Raw genomic sequence first — 17,086 nt, 5'->3', positions numbered from 1 at the left:
CTGCCCCCCCGCAGTCCTCCAAGCCACCGGCGGCTCCAGGGTGCTACGTGGCCGCTCTACCCGCCGGTTTCCCCCCCCACCTCCACCACCGTCTCTCTGGTACGGGCGGGGCGGGACGGGGCGGGGCGCGGGGAGGGGAGGAGGCCGCTCTATCCCCGCCCCGCCGCGCCTCGCTGGTGCGCGGCGTCCGTTTCCGGGTCGGGGCGGGGTGTAAATCGGGCCGCTCCCGCCGCCCCCTCCCAGACCCGCCGCGGCCGCCGCAGCAGGAGCAGCCGCCGCCGCCGCCTCCCGCCGCCATCCCGCCCGCCCGCCCCGGCGCGCTCCCTCTCCCCCCCCCACCTCCCTCCCCTCCTCCCCGCCCTCCCTCCTCCCGCTCCGCCCGGAGCGCCCTTCTCCCGCCGCCGTTACCGGCGCCGCTCCAGGTAGGCCCGACCCCTCCCCTCCCCCCCCCTCCCCACGCCGCCTCCCGTCCCCCTTCCCCCACCACCCAGCTTCCCCCCCCTCCCCCGCCGCCATCCGGCGCCGACTTCCACAACGGCCGCGGAGCCGCGGCCTCGCGTAGCGCCTCCGCGCCGCTCGCCGCTGCCCGCCGCCGGCCGCGCCCTCACGCCAGCCCGCGGCCTACGTGCGGCCTAGTCGCGGCCTAGGCCGCGGCCTGCGCGCGCGCCGCGCCGCCGCCGGCGCGGGGGGGGGGGAAGGTGGGGGGGTGCGGGGGGCGCCGCTGCCCCTCCCCTCATCCCCGCCACCCCCCCCGCGGGCACCGGGACCGGGGGGGGCCGGGGAGCCGCGTGCGTCACATGGCGCCGCCAACCGCCACCCCCCCCGCCCGGTACCGAGCGGCTGCGGGGGGGCACCGGGGGGCGGGGGGGGGGACTTTTTTTTTTTGCCTTTTCCCCCCCCCTTGCTTTTTTTTATTGGGGTTTTTTTTTTTGCTTTAGTTTTTCCTTTTTTTTTTTTTTTCTCTGTTGGTTTTTTTTTCTTTTCTTTTTATCGGCCGGGGCCGTTTTTGCCGCCATCCCGAGTTGTTTTCCCCCCGGCCCGGTTCGCGGCCCTGGCTCGGAGCCGCCACCCCTCTTCGAGGAGTTGGGGGTTCCCCCCTCTGCCCCCCGGGACCTGCCCGCTTTGGCGACGCGATCCCCGGCCGGGGGGCCGCCCCTCTCCCCGACCCCGGGGTGTTCTCTGAGTCCCCCTCGGCCCGGTTTGGGGTCCAGAGCCTCAGCCGTGCTCCCGGGACTCGGCGGGTCCCCCCACCCTCCCGCCACCCTTCCGGGGTCCGGGTCCAGTTTCGAGCTGTGATCCTGGGACTGGGGACCCCCCGTCTGTGGACGGGTCAGGTCCGGAGTTTCAATCCCGGGCCTGGGGGTCGGTCCGTCACCCCCCCCCCCCCCATTCCCCACTGGGTTCGGAGCTCGGATCTCCAGCTCCGGAGTTGTTTTTCACCCCCTGCACCGCAGGGACGAGCTGGTTTTGGAGCCAAATCCCTGCCCCGGCAACCAGTTCCCCCCCACAATGGTCCCATTTTGAGGCCAGGATCCTGAGTGGGGAGGCCCACGGGTGGGTGTTTGATCCTGGTACAGGCAGCAGGCAGGGACCAGGCCTTCCACGTGCACTGTGGGGGCAGGCAGGGCTGCCGGACGGAGGTAAGGAAAAGTTTTGGGGGAAGTTTTCTTGCGGAAGAACCTCTCTGTGAGCCCGGATCAGAGCGATGGCCTTGGCCTGCCCCGCACGGCTTCGCTTCTCCCTTTGCGTAACCCCCCGGCAGGTTTGGTCGGCTCCTTTTGTCCCTGACGGGCTTCCAGGCGGCCCTGTAACCGACCCAAGCTCGTTCGACAGGCAAAACCGCTGCCAGGAAAGCAAATTAATGCTAACGAAGGCGAACTGGGACGCTGAACTGGTGGGAGGAGGAGTGGGTTCAGAGCCGGAGAGACGGCGGCGGGTGCCAGCGAGGCTCCTGCCACCTCCGGTGAACCGGGAAACTCGTAAACAACCAACTCGTGGGCTCGGGTCTAGACTCTCCTCCGTGCTCCGCTGCTGCCAGGCTTGGATCCTGGGCCCTTCTTTCCAAACTAGGCAAGCGGGTGCCTTTTTGGATCCGACGGGATGTCAGACTGAGTTTTATGGAGGCCGTAACTCCTCGCTACGGCAAAAAAAAAAAAAAAAAACAAAACCAGCTCCCTTCCGTGCCAGTGGCTTCCCCTTAAAAGAGCATTAACCGGGAGCACGGCAGCGCTGCCCACTTGGCACGGTCCCCTGCCAGATTAATCCCCCTCCTCTCTGCTTCATCTTTCCCTGGGTTTGGTTAAACTTTGCTGGGGCAGTGACCAGCCAGACTGCTAAAAACAAGAGCTAAAATTTAGTGGATTTAATTTATTTATTTTTTTCTTTTAAAGTGAAATGGTTTGACTGGCTGAGCTGGTGGCCAGTCGCAGTGTTTTGCAACTGCTGTCGACTCGGGCCGCAGGTTGTTTGAAACCTGATCGTGTGCTCGCGTGGCCTTATCTGGTTTGAGTAAATCAACATGGAAACCGGTCTGAAAGGCCTCCGCACGCAGGCTCAGGGCGCAGATAAGTCGTTATATTTTATTTTCTCAACAGCCTGCCTCCCAAGTGGGTTAAACCAAAGGGAGACGGGGCGGTTGCTCTGTCTGGCGTGTGTGTGTCTACACGTAGCCGTGGAAGACAGCTTGTAATCTAGATGAAGGTGTGGGGCTCGCAAGTAGAGACAAGTTTCCCGGAGCTGTAGGCAAAGTTTGAGCGAGGAGCGGGGCTGGAAGGAGGCAGGGGACGAGCGAGACCCTCGCGGTCCTGGCTGTTGTTTGATGCAGGTGGGATCGTGCCAGTTCAGCCCATCCGCCCTGGAAAATGCCTGGCAGGAGGAGGAGCAGCCTGTTGGGCAGCCAAACCGCCATGGTTCGGCTCTCCCGATTGCTGCTCGGAGAGGAGTGTGACCCTAAAACTGCCGGGGGGATATTCAAGGGGAGAAGAAAGCACAGAGGGGGCTTGAATCTCCCTGGGATGGGTCTGAAAACGGCTGGGGAGGGTTGGTGCAGCCCCTCAAATACAACCTCCATCTCGTTCGTAGCTCCGCTTGCCCAGCGACCAAAGATCTGAGCACTGACGCAGCCTGACTCAACCCTACGCAGCTCAAGATGGACACCGGTGTCATTGAAGGTGGTTTAAATGTCACGCTCACCATCCGACTACTCATGCACGGAAAGGTACGTGTCCGTGGGACGGCGGGGATGTACCGAAACCCCTTCGCCCGACGCAGGGGTGGCCTTTCCTGGACGCCGGGCAGTAAATTGATGTCAGTCAGACCTCTTAGAGCTGCCTCGTTATTGCAGCCATTAGGCAGTGGCGTTAGGAATGTGCTCCTTGGCACCCGGCCGGCTCCTGGATATCTCATGACGAACGAGGCAGCGCTTTAAAAGCGTAACGCATCAATAAAAATAACAGCTTGGGGCGGGGGGAGCAGTGACCTGAGGGGAGCTCGGTGTCAGCACGTCTGGGGGGTGCTGAGGAACTTGGGTTTGGCTGTAAAGGGGAGTTGTTTGAGCTTGCGACTCCTGGAGGTTTTTTTTTAAGCACTGACTAATTGTCGCTTTTGTTTCTGTCCCAGGAGGTGGGAAGCATCATTGGGAAGGTAAGTGAGCAACAAACCCCCTCACCCTGCCTCCCTGTCCCCCCATCGCTGCCCGACACAGCCCCGCTAATGCCTCTCCCTTCTCTTTCCCCCCCTGTGCAGAAAGGGGAGTCGGTGAAGAAGATGCGTGAGGAGGTGAGTCTGAAGGCTGAGAGGGTCAGGGGGAACCGGGGGGGGGGGGGGGGGGGGGGGGGGATTCGGCGGGGCCGCGGTGGCGTGGGCCTTAAAAGGAATTTGCAGGCAGTGCGGTGCCAGCGGCACCGGCAGCAGATGGGAGCCGGCAGGCGTGAGGCATGCTGGGAGGTGTAGGCAGGGCCTGGGCAGGAAGCCGAGGAGGCTAAGATGGCTGCCCGGAGCCGAGGGAGGGAGGAAGGAAGGATTCATCATCACTGAGGGATCCCCGGGGACCTCAGCTGCCCCACGCAGAACCAAGCCAGGTGCGCGGACCCACTGCTGCTTGAGGGGGGGGCCGGGAGCCCTGATGTCCCCTCGTTTTTTCTCCTGCAGAGCGGTGCTCGCATTAACATCTCAGAAGGGAACTGCCCCGAACGGATCATCACCCTCGCTGGACCCACCAATGCCATCTTCAAAGCTTTTGCGATGATCATTGACAAACTGGAAGAGGTGTGTCTGCGGCCCCGAGCCCCCCCCTCCCCTGCCTGCACTCATCCTTTACCCCATTCCTGGATAAATTTGCCCTGGGATCCTCCCCAGAGCATGCGGGGAGGGTCCAGAGCATGACGGAAAGCTCTTCCCTGGGGATGAGCCACAGGATGGGCTCGTTCCGCATGGGCTGGTGGTGTTTTCCCCACGGGGCCTGATCTTTGCCCGGTTGCGAGCAGGATCAAGGTCCAGGTAGTGACACTTCCCCTGTGTGCTCAGCCATCCTTAAACAGCCACTTGCTGGGTGCTGGAGCCCCACAGGGACTTTTCTGGGCCAGAAATCCCACCTCGTGGCTACTGGTTAAACAGTTTCAAACAAGAGCAGGGCTTGGAAACTCCCCTGGCTTTGCTCGTCCTCCTGGGTGGTCGTGCTGCCTCCCCTTCAGCACGCCGCGGTGGTAGCGGGGACTCTGCTCCGGCTCCAGCCCCACCAAGGAGGGGACCCAGGGGTGGTGTGGCTGCACAGTGCTGAAGGAGGAGCTGCCTTGTGCCCCTCGTCCCGCTGAATCGGTGACTTCCAGGGGGGATGTGGATCCTGGATAACCTGGATCCTGGCTGCGGGCGCTAGAGCCTGCTCAGGGCCGTGGTGTTGAGGAGTTTTCCATCCCACTCCGCATCGTTTGGAAGGAGTGAGCTCCTCGCCTGGTGCGGGGCAGAGCTCAGTGAGCCCTCACCTTGCCTGTGGGGGTAAAAATTCTGTTGCCTTCTGGATTTGGACCCTTCCCTGGGAGGAGATGGCCCAGCACTGGTAGATCTGTCCCCAGGGCCCCTGTACTCCCACCTCTGCCCAAAAGGCTGCTGAGCCCAGAGCCGTTTCTGCCGTTCCCCGAGAGCCGGAGTCGTCTGAGCGTGGCTCCTGGCCGCCAGCGCTCTGAGCGCTGGGCTCGAAGCGAAAGCTTTCATTTTAGTAGGTCAGTTGAGCTGTGGCCTTGTGCTTCCCCTCCCCCTGCCAGCACATGACTGCTGTAATCAGGGCTGGGCTTGTTTTCCCTGGAGCCGCTCCTGCCCTGATCCCCCCCCCCCCCATTACAACGGGAGGCTCTGCGCCGAACCGGGAGCTGTGGGGACACCGAGCCCCCAACTGCTTGTCCCCCTCCGACACCGGTACAGCCGGTTCCTGTTTGGCTGCAGTGTGACCCAGCCAGTGCCCCTGCGCTGGGCTGGTGGGAGTTAAACCCCCCCCGTTTTCATCGAGACAATAGAATTTGGCTGCTTCTTCCTTCCCCAAAAAGTGGCCGTGTCATTTCTGGGCTGCTAACAAAGTCCTGGGAGAACCCCCGGGGTCACCTTGGTCCGGCCTGCCCCTGCCAGCGTCATCCTCCCCGTCCCTCTGCCGGGCACGTCACCTCTCCGCGTGCCGTTCCAGCGAGGGCGCCGCGCCAGGCCGTCCCCTCTGAGTGACTCCTCTTCCTCGCAGGACATCAGCAGCTCCATGACCAACAGTACAGCTGCCAGCCGGCCCCCGGTCACCCTCCGGCTCGTGGTACCCGCCAGCCAGTGTGGCTCCCTCATTGGAAAAGGAGGCTGCAAGATCAAAGAGATAAGAGAGGTGTGTGTTGGCCAGCCTTGGGGGGGGATGCGTGGGGTCTGGGGGCCCCCTGGGGGTAAATCCTTGTGTCGGCCCCTCCACCCCGGGTGGTACCGCATAGCAGAGCTGTGGCATTGCTTGGCTTTTTTAGAGCTCCTTGTATTTTTAGTGCTTGTGAAACTGAGACTCGGGGCAGACCCTCCCCTTCCCAGCGCTGTCCCCCGCAGCAGGATGCCTGGGTTTTTGCTCCCCCCTTCCCATGGCTCTTGATTTCGCCCCCCCCCCAGCCTTTTCCCGGTTGTTGGAGGGAGGGAACGTGCTGCCAGGCGTGCGCCGCCCTCGGTAATGCCATTGAGCACCGTTTGCTGCCGACGGCTTAACTCTGCCCGGCTCCGCTGGCCGCAGGGATGGGATTGACTTGGGTTACGGGGAAAGGCTGCAGCCCAGGTCCTCCTCTCCTGCCCTGGGCTCCCGATGACTGAATTATTTCCAGCTAGGATTAAAGGACTTTATTTTGGGGGAAAGAAGGAGGTGGGGGGCAGTTTTGGCTATGTATAACCCAGCCACGGGGTTTGTCGCTGAGGTCACAGCCCTCCCTGGGGTCTGACCGTCTATTTTTAACCATAAACTTTGCAGAGCACGGGGGCACAGGTCCAGGTGGCAGGAGACATGCTGCCCAACTCGACCGAGCGAGCCATCACCATCGCTGGGATCCCACAGTCCATCATCGAGTGTGTCAAACAGATCTGCGTCGTCATGCTTGAGGTAGGGCCTCCCCCTCCCTGCCTCGCGGGCCTGGGGTTTGGGGGCTTTTTCCCCCCCCTTCCCGGGGAGGCACGCGCCCTTGGTGAGCCACATCCATCCATCCATCCTTGCGAGTGGAAACTGCTGAGGCCAGAGAAATGGCTGCTGGGGGATAAAGAGATAGCTGGGGATTACAGCCTCATCCAGGTGAGGCTTGGAGCTGCTTAAAACTGGGGTCGAGCCAGGCCTCCAGAGCTGCTCACTGGCTAACGGTGTCGCCCACGGCTCCGCGGTGACGCTGAGCAGCGGCGTCCTGCCTTCCCGAGTCACCCTCGCACGCTGCTCTGCTCCTCGGGTGCCCTCCCTCGGCCCCGTGCCCGGGATGGGGAAGAAGTAGGATAGCTCCGCGTCCTCCCAAACGGCCGATTTTAAACCCGGAGCAGCGCGTTGGTGTCTGGGGTGCACGGAAAAGGGGATTGTTGGTGCCAGCGGCGCTCGGTGTTTAACCTTTCCTCTCTGCCTGTCACCCAGTCTCCCCCGAAGGGCGTCACCATCCCGTACCGACCCAAGCCATCCAGCTCTCCCGTCATCTTTGCAGGCGGTCAGGTAAGGCCTCTCCTCTGCTCCTGGGGTGCGGGGTGGGGAGAGGAAGGGGGGGAGGTATCTTATGGAGCTGCCACGCTGCCAGCGCACATCAGCCGCTCTGTGTGCCCGTCACCCACACCGCTTCCTCCGGCAGAGAGCGGCTCTGTTTGGCCTCGGCCTCCCAGAGCCTGCTCTGAGCCTTTCCTCGCTGAGCTCGCTGAGGGATGGAAGAGGGTGGAGGAGGGGGCCAAAAGGGCTGATTTGGGGAGGAGGGGGTGCTGGCAAAACAGTCCTGGGAGTTAACCAGTAAAAAAAAAAAAAAAAAAAAAAAAAAAAAAAAACAAACAAAAAAAACCAAAAACCCAGTGTAGTGGCGGCGGTGGGAGATTTGAATCAGGCCGAGATTCCAGCTGCCAAATCCAGGCTCTGCCACTCTGTCTTGGGCTGGCTCCGAGGACTCGGCGGGACCCGTTGTGGGTGACTGGCCCAGAGGGTGGTTGGGGAAGGGGGGGAGGGGGGGAAGGGGTGTTTCTCTGCTCTCCGGGGCTGGCTTTTGGGGTGCAAAGGCTTAGCCTGTGCCGTTGGGTAGGGTTGGGGTGTGGAAAGGCTTCATCTCGCACGAGGGGAGGGTGTCAGATAGGAGTAGCCATCAGGTAACGTGGGGTTTAGTCCCTCCTGCGCTGAGCTGAGCCGAGCCAGGGGAGTTGCTTGCTCCCTGCTGCCGAGCCAGGTTACAGGTGACAGGGCTCCCTTGGGACCCTGTCTGCTGTAAAGCCCTGAAATCCGCCCCCCCCGGCCCTGTTTGCGGTGGGGGGTGCTGGCTGGGTGTCCTCACCTATGGTCCCATCCAAGCTGCTGGGCAAGACAGGAGGCTCAGACCCGGGTGCGGGTCGCCTGCTCCCCACCCTGCGGTTCCCAGGGCTGCCGTAACGCTCGGAGAAAACGCGGCGACTCGTGCAAACGCATCCGCTGCCTTCCTGCCGTTGGGGAGACCCCTCCGGGGTGGGCTCCGGCAGGACCCGGAGCCCCTAGCCGGCCCGGGGACCCGCTCAGGCAGCGCAGGCAGGGTCTGGCGTTCTGGATGGAGGCCTCCATAGGCAGGGAAGGGGGGTAGCTGCCGCCGGCCTCCCCGAGAGCCAGGCCTGACTCTGCTCTTCCCACCCCCCCGCCCCGCCAGGCTGGCACGCCATGCTTGTTTTGGGGACGGACCTGCCGCCGTCCCCTTCCTCGCCTTGGCCCCCCCCTCCACCCCTTGCCCTTCCTGCCTCTTCCTCCTCCCTTCCCTGAACCCGGTCAGCCCACCCCCCCACCCTCCCCCCCCGCCTCTCCAACAGCTTCTCCTGCCGCTCTGCGCCCCGGGGGAAGCGCCTGGCCAGTACATCTGTGCCCCCCCGCGCCTCTTGCAAGCGGAGGGCCGTACCATGTGGCCCCCCCCGTGGCACGGGAGCAGGCTGCCTTCCCCGTTAGAGCAGTGAGGAGCAGGCTTCCCACGGCCACGCATCTCTTCCCTCCCTCTCCCCTTTCTTCTCCCCCCCCCCCCTTCTCCTTCTCTTCCACCCCTCTCCCCTGGCCCAGGGCCGCGGCCAGCCCCATGCAGCCATCCGGGCCCCGCTCCCGGTGGTGTTGCGCTCTGTCTTTGCAGCTCAGAGTTTGTGCGTAGAGCAGGTTTAGCCCTCGAAAAGCAGAGCTAATGTCGATGTGACTTTGGTGTTAGCGGAAGGTTTTGGATTGACAGCCCTGGAGACTGAAGTCCTCTAATTTATCCACAGGACAGGTACAGCAGCGGCAGTGCGAGCTACCCCCACACCGCCCCATCCATGTGCCTCAACTCTGACTTGGAGGGACCACCTCAGGAGGTGAGAGGGGAGTTCAGTCTCCACGGCCCGTTCAATCCTTGGCCTCTCTGAGACTGCCAACAAGGGTGGCATCCCTGTCCCCGTCCCCCAAAACCGTCAACGGTGGCTTTTGTGCTGTGGACTCCTGTCCACTGGGAACTGGACTCTGAGCCCACCAACCTCTCCTCACGCAGGCCACCCGGCAGCCACTGCATGGCAACGAACTTGGGCCAATTCCAGCCTGGGCTGCAGTTCTTCCGGTGACCTGGAAGTGAGGCTGTGTACCCCCCTCTCCCCTTCCTATCCCACCCACCCCCACCTGCCCGGCCCCCCCCGACCCCCCCAAACCTTAGCCAGCCAGGCCCCAGCCAGTGACTCGCCCTTTCTGGGTAGCTTCAGGAGGAATCTGAAGTCTGTGGCTGTCCCTTAACCTCAAGACATGGAATTGTGGCAGGTCAGGCACTCAGCCTTGTTACCCCCCCCCCCCCACCCGAATGCCTCTCTTTTGCCTTGTCTAGCATCGGTAGCCAGCTCCAGCGTTTACCTCTAGCTTGCCCGGCGACGTTTTCCTAGGCGTGCGGAAGTGACGAGAGGACTCGGAACGGGACTTTTTTTTTTGGGGGGGGGGGGGGGGGGGGGGGGTGGCTGCTGGGCCGGGGAAAGGAGGGGCCGGGAGCTAGCAGGGCTGGCGGGGGCGTTGGAGATCTTCCCCTGTCGGCAAGGCGGGGGGCGCAGGGCTAGAAGCATTGTCGGACTCCACCACACCATACATCTTCATCAAGATCCCAGCCGTTCTGTTTTTGTCTGCCACTTTTTTTTTTGGGGGGGACGGCGCCATACTGTCCACTCCCTCCCTGTAACCGCCACGTAAGGCCAATTCAAGTAACCGCCCGTCTAGAAACTGCTTGTTACAGCATTTATCCGTCCCCTGCCTCTCCCTGCCCCACTTCCCTCGCCCCGGAGAACTCTCCACCTTGGCTCTCTGACTTCCTGGCTAGTTGAAATCTGTCTGTCCCTGGGTGGCTGTCCGATGGTTGTTAATAGGACTGTTTTCCTCCTTTTGTAGGCCTATACCATTCAAGGACAGTATGCCATTCCACAGCCAGATGTAAGTTTTGTTTACAACTTCTTGTCTTGAAATCCACCCTCTTCCTCCCCCCTTCCAAAATTTTCTCGGTGCTTTCTCGACTCGAGCCGCTAGCCGTCAGCTTGGGCTGAATGCTCGATCCGAACTCCCCCCCAAAAAACTCCACCTCCCTTCAATTCGCCCTCCTGCAGCCAATTTCACCTGGTCTTAAATCTCTCCTTTTTCCTTCCCCCACCTTCTTTCTGACACTTCCCTCCTATATATATTTATATATATATTTTTTATTATTTTTTTCCAACCCACCTCTCCCTTGGCTTGGCATTTCACACACCGGCTCCGGCTTTTCCCTTGCCCCCTCTCCCTCTCTCCCCTTGAATTTGGCACGCAGCCCGTCAAGAGAAAACAAAAACAGCACATGATGGTTCACTGTCATGGTGGTTCTCCCGGGGCAGGGGACAGCTGGCCCAGCGAGCGGTCGCAGGTGGCAGTTGTTGGGGGGGCGGGAGGGGGGGGGAAGAGGTTGGATCTGGCCCAGGCTGCCGCCAACCTGTCTCGGGGACAGTTTGGGAGAGGAGTGACAGTCCAGGCAGTGGCCGCCTCTCCCGCGGGCGCTGTCCCGGTTTGCTGTCGGCCACCACCATCCTCTGGCACCCATGTTCATCCCGTAGGCTCGTCGCGGGCTCGGTGGGGGCCTGATCTCCGCTCCTGGCACCCTTAGAGTCAGCGAGGGGAGAGGCGGGGGGGCTCTGACGTGCCAGGCGAGGGAGGAGAAGGGTTAGAAGGAAGCTGGGCTAGAAGCGCTACGTTGGGGGCCGCACTGAGCCGGGCTCCGTCCCCATCTCCCCTCCTGGCACTCCTGTCCCCCCCCGCTGCTCCCTGCATGGTGTGGTGTGAGCACCCCGCCGTCTCATCTCTCCTGCTCCTCTCTGCTTCTCTCCCCGAGCTCCTTTCATCCCTCGCTTCACCACAGGGTGGGCACAGCCCCCCTCCAGCCCACCTTGGCCTGGGCATCTTCTCCCTCTCTGTGCAGAGAGGGCTGGGCCGTATATGGAGGGGCCGGGGAAAACCCGGTGCCACTGGCAGTGTCTGTGTTATGTGTGTGCTGTGAGTCCTGGCCCCTCTCGGGCTTGGGAAATGGCTAACATCAGCCTTTTTCTTTCTCTTTTTTTTTTTTTTTTATTTTTCTCTCCCCCTCTAGCTGACCAAGCTGCACCAGTTGGCAATGCAACAGTCACACTTTCCAATGTCTCATGGCAACACTGGATTCAGTGGTATGGAAACTCCTTCTCTCTTCTGTACGCTAGCGTGGGCCAAAGGCCAGCCCGTGAGCCGTCGCTTGGCTCCTCTCGAACGGGGCCTCCGCTTGGGTCTTGCGCTCTCAGAGAAAAAAAAAAAAAAAAACAAAAACCAAAACCAAAAAGCAAACCAAACGTTCCCCCACCTGACCAGGTAACAATTTTTGTCGTGACATCTCTGGGGGCAACTTGGTACCGGCCTCTGTGAGTCGTGGGGGGCCGCAGAGGGTAGAAAAAAAAAAAAAAACGAAAAAAAAACCCAAACCAAAAAAAAAAACCCAACCAAAAACCTAAACCACCGAGCAGGCAGGGCCTCCATGCTGCTTTCCTTCCTCTTCATCCCCATCCTCCACAGCTCTGCCAATGCACCGGGAGACCCCCCTGACCCGCAGCACCCTCTCTCTCCCCTCCGGCTACTCCAGTCCTGAGCAGGCAACTGTTGAGTTGTCCCAAATTTGCTGTAGATTTGCTAAGATGGCTAAAATATCCATTTGGGGCTCTAAACCTGAGACAGCCAAACTCATTGTCACTTGTATCTTAACAGGCATTGAATCCAGCTCTCCAGAGGTGAAAGGCTATTGGGGTAATGATTAAAAAACAAAATCTGTAGTTATTCTATTGTGTATTAATACTGACCGGGGTCTCGTTCTCCCTGTTAAATGCTGCCCGCCTTTGTGCACGGATGGGAGGGGAAAGGGGGGGTCAAGGGGAGCCTTAGAAGGGCTGGAGGTCCCGACTGGTTTGGTTGTACGTGCCCCAGAAGTCAGCTGGACAGTGGAGAGCAGCAGGATTTGTTGGAGGGCTCGGTCATCCAGCGCCCGACGCTGTTAGCGAGCCTTGGGCCCCTTCGCTTTATTCCCCCTCCAGCCATGCGCTGGGGCAGGGAGGGGGGGGAAAGCAATTTTTTTCCCCCTGCCCGAGGAGTTGCTGGAGCGGATCGCCTGCAGCGGCCGAGCCCCCCCCTTCTCCCCACCCCGTTTGCCGCTGGCGGGGGACACACACACACACGGCACCATGTTAACCGCCTCGGCCGCCGGTGTGTCCCTGGGCTGCTTCATCCCCAGGCTGAGGTCTTGAGGCTCCCACTGCTCCCTGTAGCAGGGAGTGAACAGGGGAAGGGGGGAAAAAAAATTTAAAAACACTAAAAAAAAAAAAAAAATCCACTTAGCACATGCACTTGGCCCCATCTGAGACGCGAACAGCCTCGCAGGGCCCGCGCCGGCCGGCGTAGCACTGCCCTGCCGGGGCTGTGGCAGTGAGGAGGAGGAGGAGGGGGGTAGCGTAGCCTTTCGAAGCTGGTAACGGAGCGGGCAGCGGAGCCGAGTGCCCGAATGAAGCCCCCACAGCGAGAGCGCGCTGCTCCGGGACTGTCCTGACCGGAAGGAAGATCCTGTGGTGACATCGGGACAAGGGAGAGAGAGAGAAATTGGGGTGACCAAGGCGGGGGGGAAAGAGAGGGGGGGACAAGCAAGCGGGGAGGAGGTGGGGAGCAGCGGGGAGGGTTGGAGTAACCTCACAGCTTGCTCTGCCCTGACCCTCTTGTTTTAAACCGTCTTCAAGGTAGCCATGAAGCTGGCAGCAAATGCTGGCTTGCCTGCTGCGGTCTGTCTGTGCTGCGCCCTCCTGTCCCACTGCCTCCCCCTGAATTTCTCCCGCTTTTTCTCTGTCTCTAAGCAGGTTTGGATGCCTCCGCTCAAACCACCTCTCACGAACTCACCATTCCAAATGATGTGAGTATCCGAGTGGGACCCGTACTGGGGAGGGACGGTGGCGAGCGGTGGGCAGGCAACTGTCCCCTTCTCCCTGTGGGTCACCGGGTCTGTCCCTCTCTCCTCCTAACAAAATTGGGGGGGGGGGGGAGTTGCCTGTTTTTGGCTTCAAAACTGTGAGGGCTCGTGGCTGCGCCCACACTGCCTCCTTGGACCCCATCTGCCGGCACCACATCCCTTCTCTCCTTGCTTTAAGGCAGAAAACCCCGTTTTCTGTCCCTTACCCCACCCCCAGGGAGGTGCCAGCCCTGTCCCCATGGGGGACAGCCACACAACAGAGGAGGAGGATGGGTTAACACGCTTGGTTCTTCCCTGCCGCTAACAAAGCTGCTCTTCCCCCCCCAGTTGATTGGCTGCATCATCGGGCGTCAGGGCGCCAAAATCAATGAGATCCGCCAGATGTCTGGGGCGCAGATCAAAATTGCCAATCCAGTGGAAGGATCTACTGACAGGCAGGTTACCATAACTGGATCTGCAGCGAGCATTAGCTTGGCCCAGTATCTAATTAATGTCAGGTAAGTCTCCGGCCGACGAGACTCTGCGGTTTGGGGGGGCTGGCCCTGCACGCCCGCGCTGTGGGGTACCCCTCCCGGGGCTGGGACCTTCCTTGCGCCCCGACGCATGAGGGGAAGGGGTTTTCTCTCCCCTTATTTTTTCTTTTTTCTCCCCCCCCTCCCTTTTCCTTTCCTTTCCCTTCCCTGTGCCTGCTGTCCCATTTTCCTGGTGCGATCGCCTCCTGCTCTGTTAGGTTAACGAACCCGGCTGGAAAGGGGTCCAGCCACAGGGCCGAGGGTTGCCCGTGGCTACTTTAAAAAGCCGTGCCTGGCCCCGTCAGGCTCTCGGCAGTTAGGGCTGTGCTGTTTCGATCCGGCGCTTACGTGGTGAGGGCTTTTTTTTCCTGGTTTTTGTGGAGATCCCGAGCGTCTCCCAGCGGGATGCTGTGATCCCAAGGGAGAGGAGTTGGTGCTGGCTTGGCTCCTTGGAGCGGCCGGTGAGCCCTGATGGGGACGGCCGCCTTCCCGGCGTGGGGCCTGGCCGCCTGCCCCGCCATGCGGCACGCTGCGGCTCGCTCTGCCGCAGCGAGGGGTTTCAGGGCCTGGCTCGGACTCTGTGTGCTCAGACCGGTCTTGCCGTGGCGTCCCTTGTCCCCTGCGATCAGCCGGGCTGGGAGTGACATCCTTCCTGGTCCCCAGTCCCTGGGGCTCTGCACGGAGAAGAGCTGGGTGAGCCCCAAACCCCCGCAGGGACCTGGCACCGCTCCGCGTCGTGCGGGTTGATGTCGGGGTGGTGTGGCAGCTCCAGCCTGCTCCCAAGCAGGAGCAGAGGAGAAGCTGCCTGTGATTTCTCTTTTTTTTTTTTTTTTCCTTTTTTGGCTTGTTCCACTTGCTCCACCCGGCTGCGTCGAGGCGCCCGGCTCCACAGGCGCTGGGGTGCCCTTGCTGCTGAGCCCATGGCTCGGCCCGGGGCTCCGGGGTGCGCGGGGGGTCCTGGTGCGGCTCGGAGGCGAGACCAAACCTGGCCGGGCGCGGCTGCGGCCTCGCAGTGCCGTTCCCTCCTCCCCTCCCTCCCTCCCCGAGCTCGGCTCGTGCGATTTTACGCTGTTTGTCCTGTGCTTTTTTTTTTATTTTTGTGGTGTTCCCTTCCACCCACCCGTATTTTTTTTTTTTGTTCCTTTTCTCCTCTGTTACAGTTTAGAAAGCGCTAAACCCTCCTCCCAGGCAGCCTCCGTCACGATCCCTGACCACCTCAGCATCAACCTCTCTCAACCCTCCACCCCTTCTTCTTCTTCCTCCTCCACCACCACCCCCTCGCTCGCCACAGCGGGGGCCTCCGAAGCACCCGCCAGCCTCCCCAACCCTCTTCCGACCGCCCCTTGTGTCTCCAGTCTGCTTGGCATGAAACCTGTCCCTCTCCTGGCTCTAAATGTTGTGTCTGCTGCTAAGGGTACCTCCGCTCCAGCTGTGCCATGTGTCACTAACAAACTGAAAGCGGAAAAACAGAGATTTTCTCCTTACTGAGTCTGCTTGTGGCCTTAGAGGACCAGCAGATCGGTGGCAGCACGGAGACCCCGTAGAGGAGACTTGGAAGAGCAAATTTTTCCTCTTTTTCATGGGTGTTTTGGTTGTTGGTTTTTTTTTTTTTTCTTCTTCCTTCTCCTTTCTACTCCAGAGTGAGCTTGTGATGTTTCTTAGAACGGAGTTTTCTTGCCGGCTGAGAGATGATTTTCCCCGTGTCCCAGCCCGGCACCTAGTGATCTGTTCGATTCCTTCTCGATCCTGCTAGCTTGTAGCCGTTGCTTTTTTTTTTTTTTCCTCCTCTCCTCTCTTTTTTAATTTTTTTTTCCATTTTTTAGTAGCTTGGTTGCAATCGTGGTTTTGGGGAGGGGATGGGGGGGGGTTGGAGGGGAGGGGGGGTTCGTTACCAAATAAACGAGTTGGGAGGGGGGGATTTAATTGCATTCCTGGTGACGTTGCCCACGGGGCTCGCGGCCTCGCCTGTCTCTCTTTAATGTCTGTACCTGTAATAAAGTTGCCACGGTGAGAATCTGCTCTGCTAGATCTGTGCCGACTGGGGGGGGGCCGAGCCCCGGGGAGGGGGCCTTGCGGGGTGCCCTCTTGCTTGGGGGGGGGGCTTGCTGCCACCCAGATTGGGGTGCCCCCCCCCTTTAAATTGCAGGGAGGGAGAAGCTTTGAGCCGCGGGGGCGGCAGCTCGGCACGGGTTGGGGGGTGCTGGTGTTGTCCCTGCTTGCTCGGGGACCCCTCCCGCATCGTGTGTGTCCCCCCTCTTCCCTCTGTGCTCCCCAAGGGCTCCCTGGTTGGGGGTACAGCCCCCCCCCCCGCTCTCTGCCTTCCTTGCAGGAATCACCTGATTCCTGCCTGCACCCTGGGGTGCCCGGGGCACCTTGGGGTCCCCCTTCCCCTGGGTGTCCCCACCCCAAAGCTTTGCCCCCCCCCTTGCTTGGAGCAGAGCCCACTGCCCCGCTCGCTCTGGATCCGTCCCTCCCCGGGGGGGAGCCCTCTGGCTCCATTCTTTGGGGGGGGGGGGGGGGGGGGCAGCAGATTGCACCCCCTCCTTGCCGCATCTTCCCTGCCGCTTACGCACAGAGCAAACCCTCTGCACCCCAAAAAAAAAAACCCAACCCCAAACCTCCTCCCATCCCCCTCCAGGGCCACCCCCACGGGGAAAGCCCTTCCTCCCCTGCACCCCCTCCCTCCTCCTCCTCCTTCCCCCCCCCCGGGGGTCCCCTCTGACGCCCTTTTCTTCGTTGCAGGCTCTCCTCGGAGACCGGGGGCATGGGAAGCAGCTAGGGGCCCCGCCGCGGACCCTCGGCCTCACCTCACCATCCATCTGTGTAGTCCCTTAGCAGCCAGCCCCAGGTTTTAACTAGTTTGTACATTTTTTCGGTTCCTCCATCCTCTCCGCCGCCACTCATGAGGTTTATTTTGGTTTTTTCTTTTTTTTTTTGTTTTTTTTTGTTTCCAGTTTTTTTTTTTGAATTACAGCATTTTAATTCCTTTCTCCGTTCAGCTGTTAAACCGCTGAGCGCCAGATCTTAGTTTTATAAAGCTTTTTCTCTCCTTCCTGCCCCTCCCTCACCTCCAAACCTTCCCCCCTCTCCTTTTTCTCCCCCTTTTTTCGGCTCATGAAGTTTCTGTTTTGTCATGAAATGTAAGAGTGGAAGAGAAACATTTCAGTTTAGTTCTGTAATGTCAGGAAATTTTTCAAAAAAAAATAATTAATAAAAAGATGGACTGGAGCTTTTCCTTGTGAATAGAAACTGGAGGATATTTTGGTTAATGGATCTGCCTGTCTCCGTCTTTATTTGAACACACCCCCCCCCTTTTCCCAGTGCTCCCAGTATGGCCCAGTTGGGCTTTGGGTTCCCTCTGGGGGTGGATAAATCACTGCTTGGGGGGGGGGGGGGGGGTGTCTTTGG

At 60.7% G+C, this 17,086-nt stretch overlaps 1 protein-coding gene across 12 annotated transcripts; it reads left to right on the top strand.

The window, feature by feature from the left end:
- The first annotated feature begins 206 nt into the window (after positions 1–206).
- On the top strand, positions 207–16,927 carry PCBP2 (poly(rC) binding protein 2). 12 transcript variants are annotated; one of them, XM_054807023.1, is made up of 16 exons: positions 246–422; positions 3,082–3,217; positions 3,619–3,642; positions 3,745–3,777; positions 4,150–4,266; positions 5,723–5,854; positions 6,470–6,598; positions 7,109–7,183; positions 8,932–9,018; positions 9,192–9,257; positions 10,064–10,105; positions 11,283–11,355; positions 11,924–11,962; positions 13,057–13,109; positions 13,494–13,663; positions 16,421–16,927. In XM_054807023.1, exons 2-16 carry the CDS (start codon positions 3,149–3,151, stop codon positions 16,455–16,457), a joined length of 1,146 nt encoding a protein of 381 aa, XP_054662998.1. In that variant the 5' UTR covers positions 246–422; positions 3,082–3,148; the 3' UTR covers positions 16,458–16,927. The 12 variants fall into 12 exon arrangements, with proteins under 12 accessions (XP_054663004.1, XP_054663009.1, XP_054663005.1 ...); XM_054807022.1 differs by having other exon boundaries at positions 13,054–13,109; XM_054807028.1 differs by lacking the exon at positions 9,192–9,257.
- Positions 16,928–17,086: the final 159 nt, after the last annotated feature.

Source organism: Grus americana, chromosome 31, assembly GCF_028858705.1.
Source record: "Grus americana isolate bGruAme1 chromosome 31, bGruAme1.mat, whole genome shotgun sequence".
Classification (NCBI taxonomy): domain Eukaryota; kingdom Metazoa; phylum Chordata; class Aves; order Gruiformes; family Gruidae; genus Grus; species Grus americana.
This window is presented reverse-complemented; position numbering and strand designations above follow the sequence as displayed.